Source organism: Tursiops truncatus, chromosome 20 (assembly GCF_011762595.2).
Source record: "Tursiops truncatus isolate mTurTru1 chromosome 20, mTurTru1.mat.Y, whole genome shotgun sequence".
Lineage (NCBI taxonomy): Eukaryota > Metazoa > Chordata > Mammalia > Artiodactyla > Delphinidae > Tursiops > Tursiops truncatus.
Window position 1 is genome coordinate 26,648,805 of NC_047053.1, and position 17,478 is coordinate 26,666,282.

Sequence of the window (17,478 nt, forward strand, 5' to 3'; positions counted from 1 at the left end):
TAATAATTGTAGTCATTTCCTAGGACTGCTGTAATAAATTACCGCAAACGGGGTAGCTTAAAACAACAGAAATTTATTCTCCCACAGTTCTGGAGCCCAGAAATCTAAAATCAAGCTGTTGGCAGCGTCACACTCCCTTTGGAGAGTGGGAGAGTCTGTTCTCTGCTTCCTCCAGCTTCTGGTGGCTGTTGGCATTCCTTGACTTGTGGCCACCTCACTTCAATCTCTGCTTCTGTGGTTACACTGCCTCCTTCTCTTCTGACTGCCACATCTCCCTCTGCCTCACTCTCATAAGAATGTCTTTATGAGGACATTTGTCACTGGAATTAAGGCCCACCCAGATAATCCAGGATGAACTCCTCCTGTCAAAATCCTTAACCTTAATCACATCTTTTGCCATACAATGTAATATTTACTCTTTTATCATACAAGGTAATACAAATTCCAGGGCCTAGGACGTGGACATGTATTCCGGGAGGCCACATTCCATCCACTACAATAACCATGATTGTCACTGTGACAACTGAAAACTTTATGACAACGTACAGCTTACAAGGTGCACTCATCTACATCATCTTAATCCTCATAATAACTCTGTTCGAGGGCAGAGATCTAAAGAATTAGATACCCATTCATTCATACCTTCATTCACTGAATAATCATTTATTGAGTACCTATTCTTTACACAGCCAAAAGTTAAAGGTACAAAAGCACAGTACCTGCCCTTGGCAGGACGTCCAAAAGTTGTCCATAGTCATGCAGTGCCTTAAACTTTGAGATGAGAGTATGCTGCATGAGGTCGGATCAATAAAAGCTAGCTAAGAAAGCAACAATCCCATTTAGAAAATCTGTCCAAGTCTGGACTTGGACTTCCATTTTAGCCTTACCCCCTGAACTTCAGATTTCTCTCTTTACATTGTTCAGAGCCTCCTCATGGGCCTGCCACTGCTGAACCTTCAGCCCAACTCACTGCCTTAACAAAGCCTGAATGCTCTCGTTACAGAACATTACTAGAAAGCAAGGGAAAATGGCTACCAACGCTGCAGTGCCATTCACTGGTTCACTCAAGCTTGCCTGTCACTCTGAACACCACAGACCCTCTCAATTTCAGACTCTGTGTTTGTTGGGAGCACCAGGCTTGTGGATTCTTTAGAGAGTATTCTTTAAGTACACATTAAGGCCCTAAAAAAGGAATTTTGAAAATAAAATAGAACACTGGATACTCCCTTCTACAATCAGAGAGACCTTAACCTTGTAGTATTCATACAATGAACACCTTCTACCTGGAAACTGAGTGACACCAACTTTCCAAAGGTTCTTCAAAGATAAATCATAAAGTGTCAGAGCTGAAAGGGAACTTAGACATTCGGTACGACCTCTTCTTTTTACAGTTGAGTAAGTGGGTCAGAAGTTAACGGCTTGCTCAAAGCACCCAGTGAAATTAGATGCAAAGCCTATCACAAGCTCCAGGGTCCCATGAAAAAATGTCATTAACAACCTCCTTGGAGAGAGTCAGAATAACCAGAAAGTTTATGGACAGTGTCTATTAAGATTTGGGAGAATATCTGTCATCTACAGAGATAGACACAAAAATATGAATGACTTTTACAACTGAGTAACAACTATTATACTTTATAATGAAAATGTTAAAATCACTTTGGTAACCCAGAAATCAAATGGGCTACTGTAAAATTACAAGGATGTTTAAATTACTTAGGGAGAATACGCTGTTTAAGCTGTTTTGTACTTTAGAAGCACTTATATGTAAGAAAGTAAGTTTAATATATGAAAGTTATTTCTATTAAAATAGGTCCAAGAATCTCTGCTTATTCCAGTGATGCTTTGTTCTTCTAGTTCACATAGAACTAAAACTACATTCCTTTCTTCACCTGTTCTGAAATTCAGACTTCATCATATGCCTTCCCCATAATATCCTAATGAGAAATATTTCATTACATGCTGAGAATTAGTAACACTTCATATGTATGAGAAATGTACCCTGCAGTTTTACAAAGGACCTTCAAATATATCATTTCACCCAGTCATCACAGCAGTCCTGTGAGGTATAAAAGGGGAAATGTCTTGTCCACATTTCACAAATAAGGCATCTGAGGCTGGAAAAGGTCAAGTAATTTGCCAAAGGTTGTTACAGAACCAGTAAGTTGTGGGTCCCAGCTGGAATCCAGGTCTTCCACTATTTGCACTAAATGAAATAGCCTCTCAGGTAAAAACATGCAAGACACAAGAGATTATAAAGAAGAGGTGTTTTCTGGTTTAGCAAACCTATGTTGAAAATATTTTACCCTTGCTCAAAACCAATACTGTGGAAGATGTATCATCTTGGACTCTCAGGGAAACTTAAACCTTTTTAAACCTGTTTGATAATTAATGTCTTTTACCATTTTATCCCAAAGCAAATTGATGAAGTTTGGCGTGAAATGAGGTGGATCATGGATGCTCTACATTATGCAAGATACAAACAACCAGTTTCTGGCTTATCCATCACTAAGCTGATAGACCCCTCAGATGAGCAGAACCTAAAGAAGATCAATTCTACATCATCACATATAGACTGTCTTCCATCACCATCCCCATCCCCAGAGATGCACAGAAGAAAGGCAGTGAGCGGTAAGCAATAAGATCTAAAGTTCTGTATTTCAGTCACCAGATTCTTGGTCCTATCTCCATTGATGAGGTTCTTTTGTGCTAAGTCATGAGTTCCAGCAAGCAGGAGGAAACACCACTCAGTGGTAAGAGTCTAGAAGCACAGAGGAAACAAAATCAGAATGGGGAGGGGTAGGAAGCTAGGGCAATGACCTGAGATCACCTCCATTTAGGGGTGGGGAAGATTCAGTCCAGTTCTCGTCCAAGCTTCCAAGATAAAAAAGGCATTTAACCAAAACCAGGTAATAAAGAGAACAGGCCCAGCCTCCAGTAAATAGGGAGGGACTGACAGGAATGAGGCAGGAAGTAGGTCCTAGCCTGGGTAAAGTTCATGGCAAGCTTCCCACCCACATGGCACCAATATCGTGGGGTGAGAGTTGGGAAAGAGAGAAACCGTGGATACACTAGAATCCTGAGCCTGAGGCCAAATAAGTAGACTGGTCTCATCATAGATACAACAATCAGGAGACAACTTACAGACAAGCTGGAGGAGAGGCCTAGCAAGTCACCTCCACTCTCGGGAATTCAACTGGAGTTTACATAGCAAATACTAACTGAAAAAACATAGTTGAGTTAATACAGACTTCTACAAAACACCCTTATGCTTATGAACAGAGAGAAAGCCTACTAGTCACAGACAATATAATGCTCTTGCCTAGAACATGTTAAAACTAATGCCATTTTTCTAGTTGATTAAAATAATGGTATTCAAAGCAACCTTCCTGATTCTGTAGCTTATAAAACCTCAAATTTTATAAGCTTTACAATGATAATAATTGATATTTTTAATAAACAGTTCTGAAATGTGAACTTGTCCCATAGGGGGCAGCATGGTGTAGCAGAAAGAACTTGGGCTTAGAAATCAAAGACCTGGATTCAAATTCCAGCTTTTTTTTGCTAGCTATATGCGCTTGAACAGATCACTACGTGTAAGTCTCAGTTTCTGCATATGTAAAATGAGAATAATAACATATACACCTTGAAAAGTTATTTGTGAATAAGACAATCTATGTCAGAGGTTCATGGCACATAGTAGACAATAAATTGTAAGTATAGTATTTAATGTTATTCTTATTACAGAAAACTTCAGTGGGAACGTGAAACTTTTCTATAAGTAAGGTTATGTACATTTTTAAAACATCAATGTCTGAAAATCAAATCTTGGCTAGTGCAAGAACTTGGGGGACAGCTAATTTACATTACCAAAGGATTCTATGATTTAACAAATAATTCAACAAAATAATTAAGTAGATTTTTATAGATTCCCAGTGGGCTGGGGATACAAATAAAATACCATCCCTGCCAGAAGCTAATCTAACAGGGGAGACAGATACATTAACAAGCAATTTCATACTAATTGCGTATGTGCTATAATGAGGACACGCATAGGGTGCTACAGAGTCTAATGAAGGTGTTCACCAGGAAATCGTAAGATCAAAGAGAGCTTCCTGGAAGAGGTGACAAAGTCAAGTACTGAAAGATAAGTAGGAGTTGAGCTGAAAAAGAGGAAAGAGGAAAGCATTATAGGAAGAGGAAGCAGAATGTGCAACTGTGTTGTAGTTCAGGGAACGGCAAGCAGTCTGGCTGCACTCAGGATCTAAGGATACTGCCTTTTTTTTTTTTTCATTTAAAACAACATTTATTGGTTACCCACTATGTTCCAGGCACTCTTCAAGGTAACAGGGATATAATGATAAACAAAGCAAAGTCTGTGCTCCCACAGAGCTGACATGAAAATATAAACAAGATCATTTCAAATAGTGAATATTCCAATGCATAATACAAAACAGCAATCACGGTGGGTAGGGAGAGTGCTGAATCCACTAGGATGAACAGTAGAGACCTAGCTGTGAAGGTTACATTTGAACCAGCCACAAAAAAAGGATCCAGTTATACAAAGATCTGGAGTTGGAATATTCCAAGCAACAAAACAGCAAAAGGCCCTGAGGTGGGTGAGGGTGGAAAGAAAGCCAAAGTACTGGAGCAGAGTGAACAAAGGGGCTAGTGGTAAGAGAGGGGGTACAGAGAAAGGCAAGGGCCAGATCAGGCAGGGCATGGTAAGAAGTTGGAATTTTACTCTACCTGTGATGGAAAGCCACTGAAAACTTTTAAGCAAGGATTGATATAATCTGAATTTTCTTTAGAATCCAATCTGTATGTTGCTTGAAGAGACCAATGTTGGAAGCAGGAGATCAATTAGGAAGCTTATTAACAGAGGAGACAGTGCCTCAGGACATTATGATACTATTTACCAAAAACAGGTTAGACAGGAGAAGAAACAAGCTTGAGCGAATGGGCATGTTGAATTTAGGTTAGCTTTGGGACATCCCATGCAAAAAGAAACATTCAAAAAGAAAAAAACAAGATGTATGGGGTCTGAAGCTCAGAAAAGAGAACTGGACTAATAATATAGATTTAATAATTGTTGACATATGAATGATGAAGCTATGAAAATGCTTGATATTTCCTAAACAGAGCAGGTAGAGTAAGAGAGGAGACTATGGAAGGATCCCTGTGGAACAGAACAGCGAGACTTCTTAAACTAAGAAGTAACAACCAGAGGAAGAAGATAAAATCAAGAGAGTAGTGTCACAGAAATTAAAACATATCAAATGATGGTAAAAGGTTAAATAAAACTGAAAAGCTTCTATTTTTTTGTTTTGTTTTTTTGTTTTCGACAAGGAAGTCATCAGTAAACTTGATGACAGCAGTTTATGAAGGAAAGGAGATAGAAACCGAATAGAAGTCGATCGGGGAGTAAATGGGATCAGCAAGGATACACTCTTCAAAATCTTGGCTGTGAAAGAGGAGGAGGAGGGAGGGCAGTAGCTGGCGAGGTATAGGCTCGAAAGGGCATTTTTTAAAGGCAGGATAGATATACCCTCTGTTGTTCCCCAATTCACATAATTCTACAAACAACTCTTCAACTCTGCTTCCACTTCACAGCCCTTGTCTGCCCTCTCTACTCACAGAACTTTCCCAGTGTTTAATCTTCTCTTGGCCACAGGGTCCTAAGTGGGTCCCCCCTGGCTGTACGAGGGTGGCCTCTCCTGTGCCACATAAGTGCCAAATTCTCACGTTGGCCAGATGACGGGTTACACACACTCCCTGCTGGGAAGATCTGGCCAATTACACTCGGATTTTATTATTAACTTAAAATGTGAGCGATCATCATTCTGTTTCTTAAAATATAACTCTCTCTTGGGTCCATTTATTTCTCTGAAGCCAAGATTCCATGGGCTGTGAAACACAAAGACGTGGAGGGCAGCAAATGAAAAATGGAACCCAGTGACAGGGAAACTGTTGATAACTGGGAGAAACATTTAGCACTGCATCCCCTCACAAGAGCAAAAGCATTTCAGAGCAATGAAGTCTGCTCCTGCATACTCTGTCCTCTCCACTAGTATGACTATTTTTAATTGTTTGGAAACCATTTATGAAGAGGGAAAAAGCCAATTTAGAAGTATATCCCCATTGGTTGCTCACAGGGCAAAGTCTGCAACACAACTCCATTCTGTGTGAGTAGGGGTCTCTTAACTTCTGAGAAGCCTGCTGGAAATACAAAGCCTATCACAAGCCTAGACTCTGGTACCAGCCCAAGATTCTGTTCTAAGGCTGTTGGGTACCTTGGATTTGTTTGTGTGTGTATGTGGTTGGACAAACAGGGTGGGAGGGCAATGGAACTCTTTAACTTACTTCCCATTTCTGTGTGGTTTTCAAACACAAAGTAGAACTCCTCTGAGTCAATTAAAATTAAGCATCTCCCAAGGACCCAAGGAGGAAAGTTGGCTCCTAGAAAAGGCAGCGCAAGGCAGGGGTGGAATGATTGGTCCATCACATGGGTATTTTCTCTCCCACTCCTTTTCTGTGGGTATAGTAGTCACAGGCAGCAGCAATTTTTTTTTTTCCAACACCGCTATTTCTCCTAGTGACACATGGGTGAGGCAACCGGGGGGAGGGGGGCATTGTTTCCTTCAGATATATGTGAAGATTATCCTGATCTTCCAAATGTAAATCTTCCTGGTAAGCTTTTCCCAGATGATGTTAAGATTAAGAACACTATGGCATAAACTAAACAGATCAAAGAAAAAAAATATCAACAGGAATCTGAAGATGGGAAATTAGAAGGTGAACAAGCCCCTGAGCTTCTACCCAAGGCCTGATGAGAGGTTTATTAAAATTCTTTATATCTAAATTACTTAAATTCTACTCAAACACAGTAGAAACAGATTCAATGAAGCACACACACAAAAAGTAGCAATTTGGACAGTGACATATTAAAAATGTGAAGATAGATTTTTAGGGCAAATACTTCTTATTATTCCTTTCTTTCCATCCTGCCATGCCCCCTGCCTTTAAGAGAAAAGCAATGGCTTTAAATCAATTATTCCCTCCTGCAATGTCATCTCCCCATAAAGCCCTCAAAATCCACATCAATTCTACTCTGCTGTTGTTGGCCTGATCCACAGAGACCAGGAGTTGCAACACCCATTACAATGGCAAGAAAGCCAAGCTTCCTAAGCCAGCTCTAATACTATGGGCAGAACTTCCATCAAACAGCTCTTGGGTCAACCAGAGGGGAAATGCAAGGTTCTACCAGTGCTGGCCTGCCCAGTGGGCCCTCTAAGGGAAATTGAGGAGCACAACCAGGTTTATTAAAATAACAACTGGGCAAGGTGCCTACAATGCTTAATGGAGCATATGGCCTGGATCTGGGGGTGGAAGCTGCACTTTGCATTCTTTTCCAGGAAGGGAGGGAGTGGCAGTGGCCTAAATCCCTGGAAACTCTCCTCAGTGCCCTGGCTGGCATCCTGGAGATTTTCCCAGCTTGTTCTGGGAGGGGTATCCCACTCTAAGCAATCGGTTCCACTAAGTCCTATAATAAATAATACAACCACCATGAAAGTCAAATATTTAGATTCCCACTAGAGCAGTGTTTCCAAAGTGTAGGTCTTTGAACCTACAAGATAATATTTACCACTCCATACTCAAGCCCTTTTTCATCTCTTTCCTGGGTTACTACAGTTATAACTAGCTCTTCTCTTGATTTATCTCCTATCTCCCTTGCTCCTGGGAGCTACAGTAAAGAATTCACATCATTTACAAATTCAGTGCTAAATCTAGGATGAGAAATACAGTACTGGACTAACACAAGACACCCTTCAAGAGATTACTGTTCTCCTTTATTACCAACACCATTCTCACAGCAAAATCTTTAAGTTTTTCTGATTACTGGTTTGTACTTTAATGAGTCACCTCTTGATATGCTTTCTAGTTATTCTCTATTTAAAAGTGGAAAGAGTACTTCCCTGGTGGTGCAGTGGTTAAGAATCCACCTGCCAATGCAGAGGACACAGGTTCGAGCCCTGGTCCGGGAAGATCCCGCATGCCGCGGAGCAACTAAGCCCATGCGCCACAACTACTGAGCCTGCACTCTAGAGCCCCCGTGCCACAACTACTGAAGCCCACGCGCCTAGAGCCCATGCTCCGCAACAAGAGAAGCCACCGCAACAAAGCAACAAAGCGTAGCCCCCACTCGCCGCAACTAGAGAAAGCCCACAGCAACGAAGACCCAATGCAGCCAATAAATAAATAAATAAATGAATAAAAACAAATTTGTTTAATAAAAAAATAAAAGTGGAAAGGATTTCAATAATATTAACACCTTCTGTTTGTAAGGCACTTAAAGTATTTTTAACAAATTTAATTCTCATTGCACCAATGGAAGACAGGTAACATAATTACCTACATGCTACAGATGAAGGGGCTAAGTTCAGAGGGGCTAAGTGATGTGCTCAAGATCATATACACAGTAAGGAACAAGACAGGACTTCAGCCCAGGTTTGTCTAGTTTTAAGATAATTGTTCTTCCTGATACAACTGGGCTGACTCAAGTCAAGTACCACCAAATATAAAGCAAAATGAAAAAAATAAAATAAAGCAAAATGATTTAGGTGATTGTTTTCAGACATTTCTATGGCAGATGAAGTAAATTAGATCTTTTCAGGCTGCTTTCAGTATTGCTTTTAAGAGGCAATCAAATCTCTTTGCTCTGTAAGCGCTCAGATTTCAATATTCGTTTCAGTTTCAGTTCAACCCAGCATTCTTTACTGAGAGCCTTGTATGTACCAGATACAGTACAAGAGGCTAATAATACAGTGATGATTAATTCACACTCTAGTCCTCATGGTCTGTTCATATGTCCATGCTCAGATCAGATGATCTGGGAAATAGAGGATTTGCATGTCCCTTTGCTTGACTCCTTCCTTAGCCCATTCCTTCACTGACTGGCTTCTTCAACATTTACTAAGCAGAGATGAACAAGACATAGTGCATGCCCTCTAGAGTTCACAGTTAATGAGGGAGATAAAAATACAAGTGAATAATTTATAATAAACCTTGATAAATGCAGTAACAGAGATATAAATAAAATGCTTTATGAACCAAAAGAACTGAGCAACTAACTCCACCTGGGGAAATCAGCACAGGCTCTTCCTGAGAGACTGAGTCTTAAAATATGATGCTCCACTGAAATATTAGAATGTCAGCCCTTTAAAGCATACCTTCATATACTCCTTATGCCCCTACAACCAACAAATGCTCACTATTTGTACGCTGAGAGGTCAAAGTGCAAACCGTTCTTATAGAGCATTTGATCTGATATGGGCTAGAGAGAGGAAAAAAGTGACACAAACTCCTCAGCAGTTGCTTCTAGACATATCATTTTTACTATCAGACTTCTAGTGGGTTAAATGGTGGCCACTAAAAAGACACGTTCATGTCCTAACCCTCAGAACCTGCAAATGTGACCTTATGTGGAAAAAGAGTCTTCACAGATGTGATTCAGGTCCTGAAATAAGATCATCCTGGATTACCCAGGTGAGCCCTAAATCCAACGACAAGTGTCCTTATAAGACACAGATGAGAGTGCATGTGAAGACAGAAGCCGAGATTGGAGTGATGCAGCCCAAGGAATGCCAACAGCCACCAGAAGCTGTAAGACGCAAGAAAGTATTCTCCCCTAGAGCCTCCAGAGGGAGTGCAACCCTGCTGACACCTTAATTTCAGACTTTCTCGGCTTCCAAAGCTGTGAGAGAATAAATTTCTGTTGTTTTAAGCCATGAGTGTGTGGTAATTTGTTACAATAGCCACAGGAAACTAATACAAGACCTAACGTGTTTCTCTTACTAAGAGCTTAATACAGCTATGTGTGGGCGCCGTGCAAAGTGAATCAGATGAACCAGGTCCCAGCCCTCAGAAAGCTTCCACAGAAAGCCATGGGAATTCTAAGGTAAATGGGAGTAGAGCAGGTCTTTGGAGTGAGTCAAATCTGCGTGTAGGTTCCTATTCTGCCACTTATCAGCTTATACGAATTGGAAATTTTAATAAGCCTAGACTTCAGTATTCTTATCTGCAGAATGGGAACTGGTGTAAAAATTAAGTAAGATAAAGCACCTAGAGCACTTAGCCTGATGGCTGGCCCACAGTACGTACTAAGTAAATAGCAAGTATTGTTATTACTATTGTGGATGCAAATGAATAGTACATATGGATAGCTGAATAGACAACAGTGATCAGATAGAGAAGAAAGTTCAACTAAAGTCAATTTTCAATTAATTGCATGGATCTTATTTCCAGCCCAGTTTCAAATCTTCAGTTAACCTCTCTTTTTTATGACCCCTGTGGCACCTACCACTGCCATCATCAAAAACAGCCAACAGTTCTGACACCCGATTACCTGCAGTTCCCAATTTTTCCCACTAAAGATAGGGAAAAGTACTGTCTAAAATTTGTTTTAAGAATTTCAAAGTCATTCAGCCCAAGCCTTTATCCAGTTCTCTCCTTTTAACTTGAAAAGCTATGTCTGTCTTCTTCCCTAACCAGGAGTCCTTACATCTTTTTCACTAAGGACCAATGACAGCACTTGTGCTCCCTAGTGATCACCCCGCCTTGTTATTTCCATCAACGTACTACTCATATCTTCAACAGTTCCCTTTCCAACAGTTCCTTCTTCTCTACCCACAAACATCTTCCCTCAACTTTGCTACCCTACCACATTCCCATTCCATCCCTCCAGGATGCTCTGGCCAATTGCTTAAGTTCAACCTGTCCCAAATTAAATTTACCATCTCTTCCACTGCCCAACCCTGCTGCAATTAAACTCCTCTGGTTTAATGCTACTCCTATCTCCCAGGCACCAAGGCCTGAAACCTATTAGTCATTTCAGGGCCTTTGCACTTCTTTCTCCAAGTTGTCTGGAAGACTGCTCTCTAAAATGTTCACATAGCTGGTTCCTTCTGATCACTGAGGTCTCATCTAGACTCCAGAGACTCCTCCCCTGGCTACCTTATTAAAAGAACCTCCCTCCCAAGTCACTCTCTAGCTGAAGTCCAGTTTCATTTTATTCATAGAACTTTACACTCTTTGAAGTTAATCTTATGTATATTCTTATTGTCTAATCCTCCCTCTGTGAGCTGCCTGAAAGCAGAGACCATGTCTGTCTATCACAAAATAGGTGCTCAGTAAACATCTTTGAATGAATGACCTTCCTGGACTTCTCTTTTCTTCCACGTAACCACCACTCTTGCTCAGCCCCACAACCTAAAAAATGTAAATATTTAAAGGAAACATAGCTTGGACAACAGCCTCCCAGCTGGCCTCCCTGCTCTTTCCTCCTGATCCAGTTCTTCTTACATCCTACCTGCTACATAATTATCCTAAATCACAGCTCTCATCTTGTCAATTACTTCTTCAAAATTCTCTGATAATTACCCACTGGTGACAAAATTAGGTACAAACTCCTTATCTAGGCATGCACTGCTCTCCTCTGGCTCCACCCTACCTTTTAAAAAAATTAAATAACCTCTTTTAACCATTTATTTAAAATAATTCTAAGAACAGCAGGTTGCAAAGAAATGTACAGGAATTCCCATGTTCTCTTCCCCCAGCCTCTCCCCAGTGTTCACATCTTACACAGTTCTTGTATCAATACAATATCAAAACCAAGAACCTGGTATAATGCACAGTTTCTCCAGAGTTCACCAGTTATACATACACTTGTGCATGTGTGTATGTATGTGTGTGTGTGCACATGCACATAAGCATGCAGGCTCGCTTGTATGTAATTTGTCAGGCTCTGTGTAATTTGTCACATGTGCAGCCTTGGGTAATCACCACCATAGTCAAGATACTCAATTGTACCGTCACCACCAAACTTCCTCTGTTACCCCTTTATAGCCTTACCCACCACCCCTCCCCACATCCTTGCCCCTGGCTAGTACAAATCTGTACTTCATCTCTATAATTATTTCATGAATGTCACATAAATGGAATTCTTTATTTGTACTGATGAGTATTATTCCACTGTATGGATGTATCATGCACCCACTGAAGGATATTTGGGTAGTTTCCAGTTTGAAGCTAATACCAATAAAACTGCTATGAACATTCATATACAAGTTCCTGCATGAAAATAAACTTTATTTTTCTAGGATAATTCCCAAGAGTGAAACTGCTGGCATCTTACTTTTGTAGCCTCATTTTCCCAAAATTCCATTCCTGTTCCCATATTATAGTCAAACAGAACTACCTGTATTGTTTCATTTTCCTCTCTGGTTTCTAAGCCTCTCATCAACATTTCCATATTTATTATTAAAAGCTGCCTCAAAACACTTTTTGAAAGTGAAGAAATAAATAGATAGAAATAGAGATGAATGAATGGAGAGAAAAAATAGAGATGATGGAGTACTTTATCAATCCTGTCCCAATAAAATGTGATCTCCTTCCTATAAACCTGCATCTTATTTGCTAAACTTCTTTTATAAAAGGTATGTTCTTCCACAGTCTCATAGATGCATATATGCCCCTGCCTCCATTAAAACAGTAAAATCCCTGAAGCAGATCCTTTGTTATTAATTTTATATTCAGTCAGCCACCAAACACAGTGTTTCTGTTAGAGCAGCAGCTGAAGCAAAACAAAATCTTCATTGTTGAATAAATGGATGAATTAAATATCTTTGCCCTAAGAGGGCTCTGGTCCAACCAGGAAACCAGGATGTTATATTTGCATTTAAAAAGATAACTAATAATACAGGTCTATACAGGCTAAGTAAGTGCCAAAGGATAATTGAAGGAAAAACTACTTCAGCAGTGCAGACAAGTGGGCAATCCTTTCTGGGACAGTTGGGGGCTGCTTCCTAAAGAAGGCTTTGTTTGAGGAGACCCTTGAACAGATGAGTAGAAACCCCCAAAATAAAAAGGGAGTCCTTTTTGATAGCCATTATTTAAAGAACCACATAAGGGTTGATCTCATTCTTTGTAGCTGCTGGATAACATTCCATAGTATGGATGTGCCCAAATTTTTAAACCATTCTCCTAATAATAAACACTTAGGCTTGTTATCAGTTAGGATTAAGTCTGGACCCTTGTTACAGAAAACCTACATAAGGGTGTCATTAACACAAGATATTTTATTTCGCTCTTATGTGAAAGAAGCCCAGAGGTAGACAATTCAGCAACAGTATGTGGACTCCATCGTCTTCAGATACCATGCCCCCTTTTTCAGCTCCACCATCCTAGCACATGGCTTCCTTTTCCGAGGTTGCCTTGTGAGCCCAGCCAACACATCTTGTTACAGGCAATTGGAAGGAAAGAGGAAAAACAAAATGGCCTATCTCCCAGCTAAGCCAGCTCCCCTAATGCAGCCTTCCAAAAGTTTCATACCATACTTTCAGTTCTATCTCACTGGCCAGCATTTAGTTATGTGACCATGCCTAGCTGCAAAGGAAGCTGAAAAAAACATGGTCTTTTACATGAATGCACTGCTGTCTCATACAAAATTTAAGATTTTGTAACTAAAAAAGGATAATGGATGTTGGGTAGAAGCCAGCAGCAAGAGAACAAAACTGAAATCTTTCCCTGCCAATGAGTAAGAAACGTCATCTTCTACAGTCAGGAAAAAGAAAAGAGGAAAAGAAACACTTCATACCGTGACCCTGATATAAACAAACAAGCAAAAAATATACATATTACATCTGGTTCTAGTCCCTAAAATAGAAGAAACCTTAATCCCATTTGTGTAAATTACTAACTCCCTAACAAAATTTTTTTCCCTTAAGTTTACAGTATTCTTATGATAATCATACTGATTTTCCACCATGCACGACTAACTATAACCTTGTAACCCTGTGGGTTTTTACTTTAAATACCTGTTGTATTTTTTCATCAGCAAGCCAGCACTGAATTTGGACTCCCTTGCAGAACTTTGCCAAGTAAAGTATTTTTCTTTTCTTAAACTATTTTTCTTTTCTTAATGCTTCTGTGTCTCTAAGTCTTCCTTTCACAGTAGTCTCAGCCACAAGATTATTTCTAGTTTTATAAATCATGTTACAGTGAACAATTTGTAAATGCCTCCATGTACACATAGGGACAATTTCTCAAACATAGATATCTGAAAAAGGACTTGCTGGGACAAATGATATGCACATTTTTAATATATTCTACCAAGCTGCTATCCAAAGAGCCAGACCGGTTTCTATTCCCACCACCATTATATGAGGGTTCCTGATTTCCCACACATCACCAATACAAGAGATTATCATTTTTATCTTCAGCAGATCTGATGGGCAAAAAAATGCCTTGTTTTTGCTTCAACTTGCATTTCCCAAATTACTACCTAATTAGTAATTATAGTCTACCTAGGTTGAATATCTTTATTATGCTTATTGGCCATTTGTATTAATTATTCTTTGAATTGTTGGTTATCTTCTACCTGTTCAGATTGTCTTCTTACTGATTTACAGGAGATCTATATACATCCTGTATATTAATCTTTTGTTATACATGTTATTACTATTTTCTTCCAATCGACCACTTACCTTTTTACTTTGTTTATGTGATCATTTGTTTTTACAAAGTATTAAACTTTAATGTAGTCAAATTTATCAGTCACTTCTTTTCTGACTTCTGGGGTTTTGCCTTGCTTAGAAAGACCTTCCTACCCAAAATTACAGACATACTGTCTTCTAATACTTGTACAGTTTGCTTGTTATATTTAAACTACATGGAATTTATTTTTATATTTGAGATGAGGCAGGACTTTCTCTAATAATTTACTAAAGGGATAACCAATTGTCCCAACACTATATACTGAATAATCTATTCACTCCCCTACTTTGAAATGCTATCTTTACCACATGTTCAATTATCACACTGAATTAAGACTGTTCCTGGACTTTATATTTCTGTTCTACAGATCCATCTGTCCATCTGTACACCAATACTACAAAGTTTTAATTACCAAAGCTCTATAATATGTTTTGATACCTCATAAATCAGGCTCCTCCCTACTGTACCTCAAAAAAAGTTAGCTATTCTCACAAATTTTCTTTTCCAGATAAATTTTAAAATCAATTTTCTAAATTCCATTTAAAAACCCTATGGTGGGGACTTCCCTGGTGGCACAGTAGATAACACTCCGTGTTCCCAATGCAGGAGGCCCGGGTTCGATTCCTAGTCAGGTAACTAGATCCCACATGTATGCCGCAACTAAGAGTTTGCAAGCCACAACTAAGGAGCCCACCTGCCACAACTAAGACCCTGTGCAACCAAATAAATACTAAAAAAGAAAAAAGAAAATTCTGTGGAGATTTTTGAATGGAATTGCCTCAAATTTAGAGATTTCTTGTTCTTTTTAAGAGGACTTTCATGTTTTCAAAATGAGCATATATTTACCAAGTACCTATTATGGACTGAGTTCTGTGGGAAATTCAAAGGATTGTAAGGCAGTCTTTGCCCTACAGAAATGTACAACCTGATTGGGAAAAAGATATAAACAACTAGTGCATTAAATGACAAATATCTACAGAACTAACTTGTGGCTCAGTATGATTGGTGTCGTATGCCCTTTGAGGCTGATTTTCACCTCTGATTTTACTTATGTTTTGTTTTTTTCTTTGGCCTTAATTTTTTTTCGTTTTAAACACCTGACAACGTGGTAAGTATTTATACATATAAACCATTTATTTCTTTTTTACAGTCACCCTAAGTAAGAAGTTCTACTGTCATCCCCATTTTGCAGATAAAAAAACTGAAGCTCAGAGAAGTTAAGTAACTTTCCCAAGATCACAGAGCAATCTGGAGGACAACTAGGATTTGAAACCAGGTTTCCCTGACTTCCACCACCATAACGCCTCCTCTCCTTCCTTCCCCCTTTTAAGTTCCTGCTACTTTATCAAATGTAAAAATCATCTCTGAAATAAAACTAGGGAACAAATAAATGAATGACATCCAGCTTTGTTCCTGTTTCATCCTCTCTCCACAAGCCCAGTGAACAGTAAAATTAGATGTGGGGAAGGAGGGCACATTCCCCTCTGCTGCTGCAAAGGGTGGTTGGTCCTGTCCGAGTTCCTCTCCTTCCTTTCCCTTTTAGCTAAGAACTTACAGGGCCCTACGCCGAATGAAAAAGTGTGGCCCCTTGTTCAAAAATTATTAAAATGTCAAGAAATGAGAGCAGACCACTAAACGAAGCGCAAGCCCTTCTAGGCACGGAAGAGGGATGGGGGAGGGCCTCAACCACAGGACCCTCCTTGAGCCCTGGCTAGGAGTTTCTCTTATCTCTAACAGCAGTCTCTGGCTTTGCAGATTCACAGCCCTGCTCTGACGAAGAAGGCTGCTCCGAAGTCTTCCTCCCCACTGACAGCGACTACGACTCCAGTGACGCCCTGAGCCCCCGAGACCTGGACCTGGTCTACCTGTCATCGCACGACATCGCCCAGCAGGCCCGAAGTGGCCTGAGCGGAAGCGCCCCCGACGTCCTGCAGGTGCACAACACGAAGCCTCTGTCGGGGCCACTCCAGGATGCCCAGGGCCGCGGCTCGGGGCCCGAGGCCGACCACTCGTGCACCGAGCTCCTGCACAGCCTGACCCTCACAGGCCCCGCGCCCAAGAACCACGCCAAAGTAGTACCGGGCGCGCGGCCGCCGCTGGGCTTCCTGGGAAAGCGGAAGCTGGCCAAGTCCCCGCACTATGGCGGCTTCAGCCGCCACTACCGTTGGTTGCGCATGCACAGCGAGACGCAGTCGCTGTCGCTGTCCGAGGGCGTGTACACGCAGCAGCTGTCCCGGGCCTGCGGCCTGGGCCAGGAGCCCGGGGAAGCTGAGCGGCGGGCACCTGCCCAAGAAGGGCCGCGGGGCCTGGCTCTGGCCCACGCCGCCAGCCTCCCAGAGGAGCGGAAGGGCAGCCTCCAGGATCCCAGGCCTGCGGTGCGCCGCATCTACGTGGAGCCCTACCCCGCGGCCCTGATGGACGCCAAGCCTTGGGAATCCTTGAGCCCGCCCGCCGGAGGCCCCTCGGGTCTGCCCAGCCTCACGGGCCCGGAGATGAACCCAGAGGGCCCGACCCCCTCCCCTGTGTCGGAAATACTCAGCAGCATGCTTTGAGGCCCACAACTGGCTGTCCACAGTTCCACTGTGCGTCCCTGCATTTTCCATCACCCTACCCCCAGCCTGCCCCCACCCCACCATGTCCCCACCCATTTTTAAATGGTTTGAATGTTAAAAACCCAAAGGTTACAGGTTCAAGGTCCTCTTTTTTAGAGTTGGAGTGGAGGCGACAGTTGCCAGTGTCATTCCCAGTTCAGCCTATAAAGGGCATAGAAAAGCTTTTGTGTCAACATGGAGTCCTGGACACAACGGTTCAAACATGCCATCCTATTGGTGGCACCTGTGGCGGAGGTAGGACAGCCCAAAGGGCCACCCTCAATTCTGCAGCTGGCTATGTAATCTGACTCCTGAGCTTAGGCTCTTTCATGCATTT

At 41.2% G+C, this 17,478-nt stretch overlaps 1 protein-coding gene across 1 annotated transcript in view; it reads left to right on the forward strand.

The window, feature by feature from the left end:
• The window catches only part of ANKFN1 (ankyrin repeat and fibronectin type III domain containing 1), a 139,061-nt gene extending 121,909 nt beyond the window's left edge, over positions 1 to 17,152 (forward strand). The window contains exons 16-17 of the mRNA XM_033847279.2: positions 2,415 to 2,628; positions 16,306 to 17,152. Coding sequence (XP_033703170.1) covers positions 2,415 to 2,628; positions 16,306 to 17,102 — 1,011 coding nt within the window. The 3' untranslated portion in view covers positions 17,103 to 17,152. The remainder of the gene's footprint in view (positions 1 to 2,414; positions 2,629 to 16,305) is intronic.
• Positions 17,153 to 17,478: the final 326 nt, after the last annotated feature.